This window comes from Corvus brachyrhynchos, unplaced genomic scaffold, assembly GCF_000691975.1.
Source record: "Corvus brachyrhynchos isolate BGI_N302 unplaced genomic scaffold, ASM69197v1 scaffold85, whole genome shotgun sequence".
In the NCBI taxonomy this organism is placed as follows: domain Eukaryota; kingdom Metazoa; phylum Chordata; class Aves; order Passeriformes; family Corvidae; genus Corvus; species Corvus brachyrhynchos.
The window spans coordinates 408,222-423,309 of NW_008238634.1; the positions used below are offsets into that span (position 1 = coordinate 408,222).

The window sequence follows — 15,088 nt, forward strand, 5'->3', positions numbered from 1 at the left end:
GCTGGAAACAGCTGGATTTCTCCTTAAAAAAGGAGCTGTGGCTGCACAGGGCTGGGGTAGCACCTGGAGGCTTCCACCCATCGTGCTGGGAATACTCAGGAGGCAGTAATGGAATTTGACAGGGAGATTGGTCTCTGCACCGGAGCATGAAGCAGCAGAGATGAGCTGGGGAGGGATGCCCACAGTGATTTATGAGGTGGGCCAGGAGTGATTTATCTTCCTTAAATATTAATGTTTCCTTTTGGAGCCAGCCAGGGTTGGTTTGGAGGCTGGGAGGACGTGAATTGGTCTAAAAAGCACCAGGACAGATGGAGGCAGCCTTTTGTCTGCCAGAACTGGGTAAGAAAAGCCACAGCTGAGGAGAAGCTCAGATGTGCTGGGCAGCCCCTGATCTCCAGAGCCTCCCCAAAGCCTGCTGAGACAGAGGAGGCACCTTGGGAACGTGCTGCAGCCTGGTTCGGGCAGCTGCAGGTCTGTGGGAGCTGCAGGTTTGGGATTTTTTAATATTTACTGAGGTTTTTTTCCTGACGTTGCTGCTGGTTCACCCAAACTGTGGGCAATGGTGGGTAAGAGCGAGCCAGGAAGGACCAGGCTGCATCCCAAAGGCCTCCAGATCCTTTGGTGGCGAGGTTTTTCATCCTTGTAGGGTTCAGGAGATTTTTCCAGTGGCTGATTTGGGAGCACATTGAAATTCCTGGGCTTTGCTGCTGAAGCGCAGGAGGTGAAGGGGTTGTCCAAAGTGATGCAGAAAATGATGGAGGTGTTTGTTAAAGCACCAAAAATGTGGGATGAGCATCAGCTGGGGAAGGAAAGAGCGAGAGGGGTGAGGGAACATCTCCAGAAAGGGTGAATTCCAGCTCCAGGAGGATATTCAGGGTTCTGGGGACAAGGTGGAGCTGTTCCTACGCTGCTGATCCAAACCCATCCCAGTCCACCAGAGGTGTGATTGGAAGTAAAGCACGATAGTTTTGGGGTCTGAGAGGAGCTGCTGCCCTGTGTGAGATGAGTTTTCAGCCTGGTCCTATAAAATCCAGGATTTCCACACTGCCAGGAGTTCCAGGACTGTGCCCCATCCTGGGATGAGGCAGCCTTGGAGCATCTCCATTTCTGTGTGCAACACCACCCATTCCCAGTCTCCTGTCTGGTTTGGAAATGCCTCTGTCTTCCAGAGCTGATTCCTGTTGGATTTGTGGGATTTTGGACAAGTGAAAAGCGTTCCCCTGGTGTTGGAAGGTGCGGTTTGGTTGGAAGCGTGTCCCTGTCGGGAGAGGAGGCGGTGGCAGGAGCTGCTCCCCTGCCCTTTGTCCCAGCTGGAATGACGCCTCCACTGCCCATCAGGGAACCTCAGCCCGGGCTTGTCGGAGTTGCTGAGCTAAAATTACACCTCCGAAAAGCCCTGTCATGGAAAAGAACAGAGCCCAAAGTCCTGAGGCTGCAGAAATGCACCGTGACGGGGCCGAGTAATCCCATTGTCCCGACGGAGCTGCAGGAAAACCTCTCTGGGGTCACGGCTCCAGCTGGCCCCGGGGCAGGTCAAGTGGCCTTGGAAGATCCTTGAGACCCAACATTGGAGAGGGGGTGAAGAGGAGCTGAAAGGAATCTGAGCCAGGCTTTGGGATTAGGGTTTGTGTTTCCCTCTTTAGGCTGAATTTTTCCTGTATTTCTTGGGAATTCCAGAACGATTGTTTTGAATAGTTTGGGTTGGAAGGGCCCCTTAAAGGTCACCTACTCTGGACATCTTCAGCTGGATCCGGTTGTCCCGAGCCTTGGCCTTGGATTTTTCCAGGGGTGAGGCCTCTACCACCTCTGTGGGCACCCAGCAAAAATAACCCAGCCCAAAATCCTGGCTCGTGGAGTGGCCCAAAGTCTCCACTTTTTCTAGGCCTCGAGCAGGAATTTCAGTCCCTAATTTTTCCTTTGGAGCAGGCTTTGTGGGCAATTATGAAAACCACTTGATTCTGGGAATTCCTGGAATTTATTTGCATATTGCACTTTTCTGGGGGACATCTTCAGCTGGATCAAGTTGTCCCGAGCCTTGGCCTTGGATTTTTCCAGGGGTGAGGCCTCCACCATTTCTCTGGGCACCCAGCAAAAACAACCCAGCCCAAAACCCTGGCTGGTGGATTGGCCTAAGGAGTCTCCATTTTCTCTAGAGCTCAAGCAGGAATTGCAATTCTGAATTTTTCCTTTGGATTAGGCATGTGGGAGATGATGAAAACCACGTGATTTTGGGAATTGCTGGAATTTATTTGCACGTTGCAGTTTTCTGGGGGACGCTGAGCCCTCACCAGTGCCGTGGGGACAGCGTGTGCCGGGGGGCAGGAAAAGTTCACGGAGGACTTCCCGGGGTTTTGGTGCATGCCAGTGCTGCATGAAATGGTCATGGTGGTTTAGAGCCACAATTCCAAAATGCTCCACTAAGTGCCCAAAAATGTCTCCAAGCAAATAAAACGCTGATGGGAATCAAAGCATAATTAACATTTGGCTCCCGAGGCCGCCCTCTTCCTGCGTTAACCAGGGAGAGTTGGTTCCTGCTGCTGCTGTGGGGCTCATTAATATGGGATGCTCGGGTCTCCTTTAAAAGAAAAACCTCTTTTTTTTTAAGGGGAAAAAAAAAAATTTAGTACAAAAAGTATTTTAGGCCTGAAAAAAAAAAAAAAAAAGGTGGTTTCTGGTTTTCAGCAAGCAAAGGGCCACGGCCTCCAAAAATGAACATTTCCAGCCTAAGACTTTGCAAAGAATGACTGAAAAAGCCTTTTGTCTTTGATGGCTGATTGTTGTTTTTATTTCTTGTTGGACAAGTTAATGTAAATGGCATTGACAGGGCTACTCCAAACACACTGATTTGTTGACATTAAGCTCCTCAGAGATGGAGGGTTGTGTCAACACCTCCCCTGAACTGTCAGGTTAACAAAGCAAGGATGTTTTCTTGGGGGAGGGGAGCGGGGCTGGGGGAAGGGGGGGTGTTTTGTTTTTATTTTCAGTTTCCTTTAATCCTCTGTTAGTCTTGTATCTCGATAACCTCCTTTGGAAGGGAATCAGAGCAGGTCAAGAGGTGAAGCTGACCCGGGAAGGGGAAGCAATCTTTCAGCGATCCAACAAATCCAACCTCTGCTGTTGAGCACTTCAGTGTGAACCCTCTGCAGAGGGGAATTTTTTTTCCCTATTTTTTTTTTTTTCTCCCTTTTCTGCTTATTTTTGCCAGATGGCAGGCACAGATTTCAGCTGGAGCTGCGATGGTTTTTGCCTTCTCTTGGCATCTCTTCCCCCTCGCAAACGAACGGCCCCGGCAGCTCTTGCTCTGGTAGAAAGAGCTTTGCAAGTGTTTATTTTCTTTCCAAAGAGAACGATTGCCTGTGTTTTTATTTGAAAAGTCAAATCCCTCTGGAATATTTATAAGCCAAGGCCCTGTGCATGGAAGCGAAATGCCGTGAACTTTGCACCAACCGCAGCCTCGGCCGCGCTGGGAGGGACCCAAGTGGAAAATAACCATCAGGAAAACATCTCAGGAGCACCAGAGTCACCTCTGGGTTTGCACAAGTCCAGGCTGTGCTTAAGTAACTCCCCTGGCCCTTGAAGAGCTGAGCAAGTCCTGCTGGAGCTGATCCCAGCTGTCACCCCCAGGGTTCGACATCCATCACCTCTTGCAGGTGGGATTGCTGAGGAACAGGGATGGTGACTTGGAGAGCAGACAGGGGAGCTGCAGAGGGACTGGGGACAAGGCCTGGAGGACCAGGACCCAGGGAATGGCTTCCCACTGCCAGAGGGCAGGGATGGATGGGATCTTGGGAAGGAATTGCTGGCTGGGCTGGAATTGCCAGAGCAGCTGGGGCTGCCCCTGGATCCCTGGGAATGTCCAAGGCCAGGCTGGACCATGGGGCTTGGATCCAGCTGGGATGGTGGGAGGTGTCCCTGCCCATGGAATGGGGATGGGGCTTGGATCAAGATGCTCTTTAAGGTCCCTCCCAACCCAACCCGTTCCAGGATTCTGTGACACTTTAATGACACCAAAACTGCTCTTGTGGTACTTTATTCTCCTCCTCCTCCTCCTCCAAGCAGCTTCCAGGAGCCCCTATTTTGCTTTTCCAATCCTTTGCTGATTTGTCGGAGCCGTGTTGGAGCGCCGGGGGGTTGTGGGCACCTCTGATGACCTTTGGGGTCCTTTCTGCCTTTGTCCTGTTGCTTTGCTCTGTTCTGCCTTTGACCTTGACCTCCTGTGTTGTCCTCTGTAGGGGGAGGTAGATGTCCACTCTACCATGTCGGTGAGTACCGGACGCCGTGTCCTGTGCCTTGGCTCTGCTCTGCTCCCACCTCCAGGCTTGGGGGGCAGTTGAACCAGAAAAGGTCCTTTGTGTGAGCCAGGAGGAAAGGAAAAGATGGATGAAAAGTTCGAATCAATAGGATAAATAATTCTGGGATAAATCAGAAGCCGATGGGAAGGATTTCCTTCCCAAGGGGTCACTAAATTGTTGATTTTAGAGCATTGAAATGGCTCCTTTTATTGCCTTGGAATACCTAAATTTGCAGGGAATTAGGGGAAATGCCTGGTATTAGGGAAAGCTTGATGGGATCCTCTGCTCCAAAGAGAAGAGATGTTTGTAAAATCCCCCCTCGCTCCTTGTTCAGAGAAATCCCCATGGGGATTCCAGCTGGAAGTTCCTCCTGGTTTGAGGGATTGGACACTAAGCCTTCCCTCAGACTGGAGTGGAAGTGTCCCAGGCCGGGCTGGACGGGGCTTGGAGCCACCTGGGGTAGTGGGAGGTGTCCCTGCCCATGGCAGGGGCTGGAACTGGATCATCTTGAAGGTCCCTTCCAACCCGAACCATTCCGTGATTCCACGGTTTTCTCCAGAAAATAATGTGGATTCTTGACTTGTGCCACCTCCCTGTTTGGATTTGGCCAATTAGCACCAAAAAAAAAAGCCAAGGAGACCTTTCAGACCTTCCTTCTGGTTCAGCGACCCCCTGTGATTGTTGTCACCTCTGCTTGTTCCATGTGCGGGAGGAAAACCCGCGGCACTTCCAGGGATAGACGGCAAACAAAGTGCTCTGCAGCCGCCTTGTTTCCTCTATTCCCACGTCTGCAAACCCAGGCCCCTGGCAGCAAAGCCTGCCTGGGCATTCTGTGGGGTTGTCACATTCAGAGCCTGGACCCTGCTTCTGCTTTCCAGCCTTTATTCCCTGCTTTTCATGGGAATTCCGACTGATATTCCCTGCTCCGGTGGGATGCTTGCGCCCCTTTCCCTGGAAACTGAGCCTAGCTAAGCCTGGAGTATTTGCAGGCTCCAGGCACCTGGGGGGTTTTAAGTCAACACTGAGGCCTCAAATCAACGCCAGCTCCTGGAGAGACGGAGCCTCGTTAAAGCAATCCCAGGCCGGCTCCCATCAAAGCTGCGTCGGAGCCGTGGAGCAGCCGGGATGCTCCAGGCGTTCCCTGCAGCCAGGGGTTTCCAGGAGCGGTGTTGGATGTCAACCATCCTCCGTGGTGTCCTCAGGGCGTAGCCCAAGAGGGAGAGATGCAAAAAGCCCTTTTCCCTCTGGCTTTTCCAGACTTGGAGCCGTTTAGAAGCCAGATGTATTTATTCCTTTAATTGGATCCAGTGCCTAGACAGCTCTGGAGTCAGCTTCCTATGGAGAGGGGGGCATTACTTTCATTAAGGTAAATCAATGGAAAATAATACCTGGAGGTCCCCTGGAAAGGGTCAGGGATGGAGTAATCCCTTTATATGGAGGGGCTTTGCCAGCCTGCTCTTAGTCGGGTTTGTTCTTAACGGCAACAGATCCCGGTTTTCCTTTCATCCCTCCTAATTTTCTGTTCTCCACGTAGTCGGGATTAATTGGTGGGAATAAATCACGGAAAGAGTCCGTGTCCGTCTGAAAGAGGGGGAACAATAAAAATGGGATTGCACAAAGTAGCAGGACAAAGGAGGAATTTTAGCAGAGTTTCGTTTGTCCGGTGGGAAGTTGTTGTGGCTATTCTTGGAAGTCTAAAAGGTGGAAAAAGTGGAATGCAGGCATGGACAGGGCATGAGCAGCATCCAGGATCCTCCACGTCAGGCGCTCAGGGGCTTTCCACTCCAGAGGTGATCCAAGTCTTTTAGGGGATTGCTTGGCCTGAAAGTTGCGCCAAATGCCCTTAAAACATGGATGACTCGAGGGGAGAAGATGGGCTGGTGGCTGGAGCAGCCCTTTCCTGGCTTTCCCAAGTGTCTCTAAAATCCCAAATATTTGCTAGGATGGAGGGGTCAAAACAGGAGCTGGTGGTGCTTTAAACAAGGAGCAGAGTGTCCAAATCCCATGGATTTTGTGGATGGGGCAGGCTGACCCCTGATTAACCCGGCAGCTCTGTAAACTCGAGTCTGGCTAAGCCGGCTTATCTGGAATTCCATGGTTTCCTTGTCTGCTTTCAGCAGCTGGAAAATTAATGGAAGCCAAAATGCCCAATCCCATAAATCCTTTAAACCAGGCCGTGCTTCCATAGGTGTCATTCCCTCTGTGGAGTCACCTCAGCGTGGCTGGTGTGGAATTTTGGGATTGGTGAAGCTGTCGGATGCTTCTGTTGCCTGCACCTCCGTCCATAAAGAACGTGTGGCACAGGGAATTTGGCAGCCGGAATTCCAGCCCTGGCACACAGAATCCAAACGCGCCTTCTCCTTCCAGAGCCTCAGCCTGGACCTTCCAAAAATCCTGCCAGGAGATAAAGTTTGGATTGGGGTTTTTTCACCCTTTAGGAAATTTACTGGGAATCCTGGGATTTGCAATTTCCTAAAAACCGCGCCTCTTCCGGGGCTCTTAAGTGGGGCATGTGCAAAGGGACATCCGTGAACAGCTTCCAGAGCTCTCCACACCTTCCTTAACCTGTCCATGGGAGCAGCCCAAACCTCCAAATGCAGCATCTTTTGGGGTCCCTGTGCAGGGGAGACTTGAGGGTGCATGGAAAAGTCGGGTGCTCGGGATCATTGTTTAGAGCTGGGAGCCACCTGGTTGATGCCATCAGTGTGGGTGAAAATGATTTTGTGACCATCACAGAGTGCCTTTCCACAAATGTTTTCCCTGGATCTTGCAGCCTTGGGTAGATGGGATAGCAGGAGCGGGAAGAGCGAGTAAAAGTGCAGATAAAATGGAATTCTCGTGATCCTCTGGAGTTTTTTGTTGGGTTTCACGAAGGGCAGTAAATCAGGAGAACCTGATGGGTTAATTACAAACCAGTCACTAATTCCTACAGCTTTCCCCATCTGCCTGTTTCATCCATCTTCTCCCTGGTTTTTAGCTAGAACACCTCGGTTTTGACATGGAAATTTAAGATACGATTCAGTTTTCAGGAAAAGACAAAATGAGCTGAAGGTTCGGACGCTGCTTCTGTTGGTCACTCGGGTCTGCTTGGAAAAATCTCTTGGATTGAGCTTTGCTGGCTCATGGAGTAGCAATGGAGTGGGTGGGTTGGGATTTTTCCTTGGAGCTCATCCTTTTTTCCAGTCTGTTCAACATCTGGGCCCGCAGTGGGGCAGCGGTTGTGTCTCCTCCAGGCCCCGCGCGTCACCCCAGCGTGCTGAGCCTTCCCCCAGCATCCCAACGGGCTGGGATCTGCGTCAGTGGGCAATCTGGAGCATCCCTGTGTGTGCAGAGGGTGAGGAACCCCCGGGGTCACTGTCCCAGAGGGAGGGCAAGCGCTCCAAACTTCTGCATCTCTCCCCTTTTCTCCGGCATCGAATTATAATTACAACATGATTTCGGGAAGATGGAGCGATTCAAGTCCTTGCCTTTAAGTTTTCCTGCTGCTGTAATTGGCAGCTTTGCCCCGATAAATCAGCAGAAACAAACGTGGTTCTTGCTCTTCATAAGTGAGGGAAAAAATAAAAAATGAATCTGTATTTAATCAGCTTTTTGTTTCCAAAATGGCAGCTGCTTTGTATTTAATGGAAAATCAGGCTCTTCCCAATGGAAAGAATGTTATTCCCAAAGCGAATACAAAAGAAAATAAAAGCCACAAAAGAGGAGGATGAAAAATGTCCTCTTTTTTTTTTTTTTTTTTTTTTTTTGGTCTCGCTCGTTCCAGTTTGGAGCCGCGCGCTCCGATCGTGGCCGGGCCACGGCTCTGCTTTGCATCAAGGAACTGGGAAAGTCTCGGATCCTGGACACAGGGACCAGGAGAGAGCCTTGGGAGACACGAATAGCACCAAAAAAATGAAGGCTACTTCAAGCTCCTTGTGTACGTTTTGGCTTCAAGCTGAAAGAGGGGAGATTTACCCGGAATATTGGGAAGGAATTCTTCCCTGTGCAGATGGGGAGGCCCTGGAATGGAATTCCCAGAGCAGCTGTGGCTGACCCTGGATCCCTGGCAGTGCCCAAGGCCAGGTTGGACGGGGCTTGGAGTAGCCTGGGACAGTGGAAGGTGTCCCTGCCATGGCTGGGGATGGAATGGGATGAGCTTTAAGGTCTTTTCCAACCCAAACCATTCGAGGATTCCGTGATTTTGATGCCAGTCTCAACTTCCAGCCTGGTGCGAGAGTTGGGATCAGGTGGTTCTTGAGTGGCTGCAGTTAAACCCAGTGGCAAATAAGGATAAAGCCTGTAATTCCTAGAGCTTCTCAAGCTGTGGTGCTGCCCCACCCCCAACCTGGACTGGCAGGAACCTTTCCCGCCCGTGGCTGGTGTGGAGCTCCTTGGAGAGATCCTGCAGCATCCCAGGAGCCCAGAGAGCAGCCGGATGCTCCAGCTCGTTCTGGGTGAGCCAGGCTCTGCACCCAACAATTTCCATGCTCTTGACTCCCAAAAACCACTTCATTAAAAGCACCCTGCCCTGCCTTCGGATGTTGGACAAGGAAAAAGACGGCGATCACGAAATCTTCTGTGTCCTTGGATTTTTGGATATGTGCATATCCCAATTCCCCCCAGCAGCTGCCCAGCTTTGCTCCAAACCGTGGAGCTTCCAGAGGAGATCTCTGCCCGCTTTGGGGCTCTCTAAGGCTTCAGAGAAGCTGCATCCCGAGGTGCTTCCCTTGCCCACCCCCTGCCCTTCCTCCTGTTTATTTAGTTCCCTATTTAACAGGAATAATGCAGCAGAAGTCGCTTGCTGACTCTGACAGAGGGACAAACCCTGTGTCTGTGCCTGCTCTTATCCCAGAGCCTCTGATATCCCAAATCCCACGATTTTCCATGCCTGCAAACTCCTTGATTTGTGCTTTTGCTGTTGGGTGTTTTTGCTTCTGCTTCTCAACCTTCTTATGGTGCCAAGACCTCTTGATTCCTTCGGAGGAAAAGCCTTTCCATGGAGCAGCTTACTCCACAAATCATTAAAGAACCCCCCCAAAAAAGCCCCGAACTGGATAAAACTGCATTAAATATTTTTAATAAAAGCCCCTTTCAGAGCTGTCTGCGGGAGCTGGTTGTGACCATCACCCCCAGTGCGATTTGCCTCTGCCTTGAGCTTCCCCCAGCTCCAGCCAAAATACTTCCAGCTGTTGACCTTGGGCATCTCGGACACAGCCGAGGGTTTTCCCTCTTTTATTGGAATGTCAGGGGTTTGTGTCGGGCTGCAGTGGCTGGTTTATTTTTGGTGTGGTGAGGATAATTGTTGGATTTGCTTTTCTTCCCCCTTTTCCTTTTATTATTTTTTTTTTTAATTTGTCCGGTTGTCCCTGAGCTTCTGTTGGGAGCTCAGCTCTGCCGTGTGTTGGTCCTGTTGTCGGATCCCGTTTTCCCAAAATATCATCCAGGTGGGCAATGTTTGCCTCTGGCAAAGGACAGCCCTTTGTGGAGTTTTTTTCCACACCTCTGGAATGTAGCCACTAAAACAGGCTCACCTTCCACAGGAGTTTGGGAGAGATCCCGGGTCAGGCAGGGGATGGGGCCTTCCAGGTTGGTGGGAGCAGCTCCACTTTCGGCTCTTTGGAGTGTCCCAGTTGAGTTGGTCTTTGCAGGAGGCAAATTCCACTCGGAACTGGGTTAATTGGTGCTGCTCCCCGTAGGTTTTCCGTGGTGAATGTGAGGTGTTTCCTGCTGGGAAGTTGTCTCCTGAACTGAGACAGGGATGGTCAAAGTCAAGACTAAAATCCCAGTTTTACTCAGGAAAAGCTCCAGCGGTGAAACTTTGTTGAAATCTGGCGATTTGCTGATGGTTCTTCCGTGGGTGACCACAGCTTGCCTTGCTCCAGCCCAAGGTTCATCCCTCCCAAAGCACCCGCCCTCCTCCCAAACCAGCAATTCCGATTCGTGGGATCACCTCTGGAATGGCACATCCCGGGCAGAAGAGGCCCTTCCCATTGCTGGGAAATGGGGGCATGGGTGCGTGTCCCATCAGCTGGGAATGGCAGGATGGGTGCTGGGGCTGTTGGAAGGGACGCTGTTGTCGCGGTGGCAGTGACGTTGGCCATTCCACGCGTCCCAGTGTGTGTGGAATCCAAGACGCCTTCCCAAAGAAACGTGTGTGCAGCTTCTGCCTCTCTTTTCCTGAGTCTGGGCATCAGGAGCTCCAAGGCTCAGAGTTTTCCATGGATCCAAGGCTGAGGAGCACCCCATGGGTCCAAGGTTGAGGAGCATCCCCTGGCTCCAACATTGAGGAAGATGGCTCCCAAGGCTGAGGAATATTCTGTGGATCCAAGGCTGAGGAGAATCCCTTTGGTCCAAAGCTGAGGAGCATCCCATTGGTCCAGCACTGAGGAGGATCCCATGGCTCCCAAGGTTGAGGAGCATCCCATGGCTCCAAGGCTGAGGAACATCCATCCCATGGCTCCAGTGCTGAGGAACATCCATCCCATGGCTCCCAATGCTGAGGAACATCCATCCCATGGATTCAAGGCTGAGGAACATCCATCCCATGGATTCAAGGCTGAGGAACATCCATCCTATGGCTCCAAGGCTGAGGAATGTTCATCCCATGGCTCCAATGCTGAGGAACATCCATCCCATGGCTCCAGTGCTGAGGAATGTCCATCCCATGGCTCCCCATGCTGAGGAACATCCATCCCATGGCTCCCAATGCTGAGGAACATCCATCCCATGGCTCCCAATGCTGAGGAACATCCATCCCATGGCTCCCAATGCTGAGGAACATCCATCCCATGGCTCCCAATGCTGAGGAACATCCATCCCATGGCTCCCAATGCTGAGGAACATCCATCCCATGGCTCCCAATGCTGAGGAACATCCATCCCATGGCTCCCAATGCTGAGGAACATCCATCCCATGGCTCCCAATGCTGAGGAACATCCATCCCATGGCTCCCAATGCTGAGGAACATCCATCCCATGGCTCCCAATGCTGAGGAACATCCATCCCATGGCTCCCAATGCTGAGGAACATCCATCCCATGGCTCCCAATGCTGAGGAACATCCATCCCATGGCTCCCAATGCTGAGGAACATCCATCCCATGGCTCCCAATGCTGAGGAACATCCATCCCATGGCTCCCAATGCTGAGGAACATCCATCCCATGGCTCCCAATGCTGAGGAACATCCATCCCATGGCTCCCAATGCTGAGGAACATCCATCCCATGGCTCCCAATGCTGAGGAACATCCATCCCATGGCTCCCAATGCTGAGGAACATCCATCCCATGGCTCCCAATGCTGAGGAACATCCATCCCATGGCTCCCAATGCTGAGGAACATCCATCCCATGGCTCCCAATGCTGAGGAACATCCATCCCATGGCTCCCAATGCTGAGGAACATCCATCCCATGGCTCCCAATGCTGAGGAACATCCATCCCATGGCTCCCAATGCTGAGGAACATCCATCCCATGGCTCCCAATGCTGAGGAACATCCATCCCATGGCTCCCAATGCTGAGGAACATCCATCCCATGGCTCCCAATGCTGAGGAACATCCATCCCATGGCTCCCAATGCTGAGGAACATCCATCCCATGGCTCCCAATGCTGAGGAACATCCATCCCATGGCTCCCAATGCTGAGGAACATCCATCCCATGGCTCCCAATGCTGAGGAACATCCATCCCATGGCTCCAAGGCTGAGGAGCATCCCGTTGGTCTAAGGCTGGGGAGCATTCCATGGCTCCAAGGCTGAGGAATGTCCATCCCATGGCTCCCAAGGCTGAGGAACATCCATTCCATGGCTCCAAGGCTGAGGAATGTCCATCCCATGGCTCCCAAGGCTGAGGAACATCCATTCCATGGCTCCAAGGCTGAGGAATGTCCATCCCATGGCTCCCAAGGCTGAGGAACATCCATTCCATGGCTCCAAGGCTGAGGAATGTCCTTTCCTCCAGCAGCCATTCCCGTGTGCCCAGGAGCCCTGACCCACCAGCCAACCTTGGCTGGAAGCTTTCCCTCCTTCTTCTTTTCCACGGCAGATCCCAAACCTGTGGGAACATCACCTCCTGACTTGGCTCCAGCCCCTTTTTCCAGCCCCGTAAATCCACGCAGGGGCTCCAGTGTCCAGCTCCTGGGAGAACCCCTCAGAGCCAGGGATCAAACCGGCGAGCCGGGGCCCGTTAGTGGCCACACGTCAGCCGCCCCTCGCGTCCCCCGCGCGCCGTCACCGCGGGGTCACAGAGCCCAGGCCACAGCTGGAACCAGGAGCTGCTCTGCTCCTGCTCTCCTTCCATAAAAAATAACAATTAGGGACAAAACAGGGATTTCTTCTTCTTCGAGAGTCTGCTGCAAAGCCGAGTAAATAGAACTCATTAGCTGAGAGTTTTCTTGATACCTGCTGGGTTCATTTGGGATGTGCACGTGGAGGTGGTGTGGCCAAGGCGGTGCTTGGTGCCAGCTGAGCTCCAGCCTCCAGGGAACACCTTTGGAGGCCACCAAGCTCGGGGTGACGTTGACAACCAGCCAGATACATCAGTTGGGCTTGGGGTCTCCTTGCTTGGGGCTCTCCCTTGTTCCTTTGGACCCCTGTGTCCCGGAGACCCTTTTATTTGCAGGATCTTGAGTGCAGATCCACAGCTTTTGGGTTGTCTTTTTTTTGGTAGGGGTTTTGTTTGGTTTTGTGTGGGTTTTTTTTAACTAAAACAAAGCTGAAAACACCCAAAACAAACCAGAAAAAAAAAATCCAGCAAAAAACCTCCAAAAAGCCCCACTTTGTCCAGTTGAAAATGGATTTCTGGGCAATTAATGAAAGGTTTATTTTTTAAGTAAACCTCTTAAAAATATTTTTAAAAAGTACAAGTACTCATCGTTCATTTGTTTTGGGAAGTGTTCGTGTTTTTGGGTGATGGTTTGGGGTTTTTTTGCCATCTTCAGTGAGTGCAGAAGTGTTTTTTTTTAAAAAAGGCAAATCAGGACGGCATGGGCAAGCAGGAAAAATTTCCAGAGCTGATTTACTGAATTTGCCCCCAGTTTAGGGGGATTTGGGGCAGCCAGGGGATCCAGTGGCCTCTGGAGCAGGAGCTGAGCCCTGGGAGGTCTGCGGGGTCTGAAGTCTCCATCCGTGGCCACACAGAGAGGATCCGCTGGGATTATCCTCGGGTTTGTGCTACCAAACAATTGCTCATTATTTCCCCATCACGTTTCCATCCTCTGCAAAACATCCCAGCGCTGCCTTATGGATTGGGAAAGTCAGGAAATTCGGTGTTGAAATTATTGGGACAACTCGTGGTGTTTATAGAAAATGGTACATTTAGTACCGAAGAATTCCCAGGTTTTGGCCCACTTTTCTGCTGTCTGCCGTCCCTGGATTTGTACATCTAAATATCCTTAAATCAGTCCTGATGCTGGTTGCGGATGGAGAAGGAATTCTGTTGGTAGCACAAAGGAAAAAAAGATAAATTGGAAACGCTGAGAGCACTTGGAGCCCGTCAGGCTCTGTTCCCCACGGGAGCGCTGCGCCAGTTCCTCGGAGAGTCGGTGGGAGGCTTCTCCGTGCTGCAGCAGCACCTGGGTTTGCATTCCAGGGCCAAATCCCACCTGGTTTGGGCCAGGGGAAGTGCAGGAGGCCCCACCAGGTGAAGGGCAGCTGTGGCTGGATCCCTGGCAGTGTGCACGGCCGGGTGGGACAGCAGGAGGTGTCAGGGGTGGACCTGGCTGATCCTTCAGGCCCATCCCAACCCATTCCACGATTCCGTGACAGCCAGAGGTGCTCCTTGCGGGGTGGTGGGGACTGGCAGCGTGTTCCTGATTGCACGTGAAGATTAATGGGTATTTATTTGAACAACCATTCCATTTCAGTAGCTCTTAATGAGTCCTTTGATAGCCAGTTCCTTAATTAACAAGGCAGCCTCTCGGCGTTTCCTCTCCCTAATTGGTAACAGATTGGCCATTTCTAAACAAACGCTGCCGGCAGCGGGGCCGGCTCCGGAGCCTCCGTGCGGCCCTTCCCCTGAGGCTGCTCCTGGGAATCCAGAGCCTTCCCTCTCTGCCCAGGGACGGGATACGGGTGGAAAGAGAGGATTTCATGGCTGATCTCCTCAAGTAGGATGGCCTTGGTGGAGGGTAGCGATGGACGTTGGGCTTTGGAAGTGCCCAGGGAGGTTTGGAGTCCCCGGCCCTGGAGGTGGCACTCAGTGCTCCGGGCATCGGGCACGGCTGGGACTCTGCGATCCTGGAGGGCTTTTCCAGCCTCAGGGATCCCGTGGTGACGTGCTCTGGTAGGAGCCCCTTGGCTGCATCTCTGGGAGAGCTTTGGAGTTTGGCTCCTCCCTTTCAGTGCTTGGAATGGCCACAGGGAACTTTCTGGATCCTTCCCGTGTGTCCAGAGGGACCCTGCGTGGCACGGGCATCACCTTGGGAGGTGTCACGGGAGCCCCGAGGTTCCCTCAGGAGCCGTGGACAGAGGGATTCGTTGCCAGGAATCTGGTTACAAACGGATTGAGCTGCAAAGCAATAAATCCATGGATTTTGCTTGGATGACACCCTCGGAATGGCTTTGTTTGACTGAGGCTGGACCAAGGAGGTGTTTGGGCATCTTGACCGTGGAGATCTGTCAGCTTTCACCTGTGATCCCTGTTCTCCCCAGTGCAAATCCAGGTTTTAATGGGATTTGCAAAGCTCTTAAATAATGAGTGACCCTACAGAGCTGTTCTGGGATTGCTTCGCGTGGTTTGGAGCTCCTCAGTTTTCTGCCCAGTTGGTAAAGGAGCAGTTGGTGCCTTTGAGGTGTTTGTTTCCCCCTTTCCCTGCAGAGAG

At 52.0% G+C, this 15,088-nt stretch overlaps 1 protein-coding gene across 8 annotated transcripts in view; it reads left to right on the plus strand.

Annotated features, from left to right (window-relative positions):
- Positions 1-15,088, plus strand: part of EXOC6B (exocyst complex component 6B) — a 234,165-nt gene that overhangs the window by 132,302 nt on the left and 86,775 nt on the right. For 4 of the 8 annotated variants that reach the window (XM_017737381.1, XM_017737387.1, XM_017737384.1 and 1 more), the window contains one exon: positions 4,233-4,262. The exons of the other annotated variants lie outside the window; for them this stretch is intronic. In XM_017737381.1, the coding sequence (XP_017592870.1) occupies positions 4,233-4,262 (30 nt within the window). The remainder of the gene's footprint in view (positions 1-4,232; positions 4,263-15,088) is intronic. 8 annotated transcript variants of the gene reach the window in all.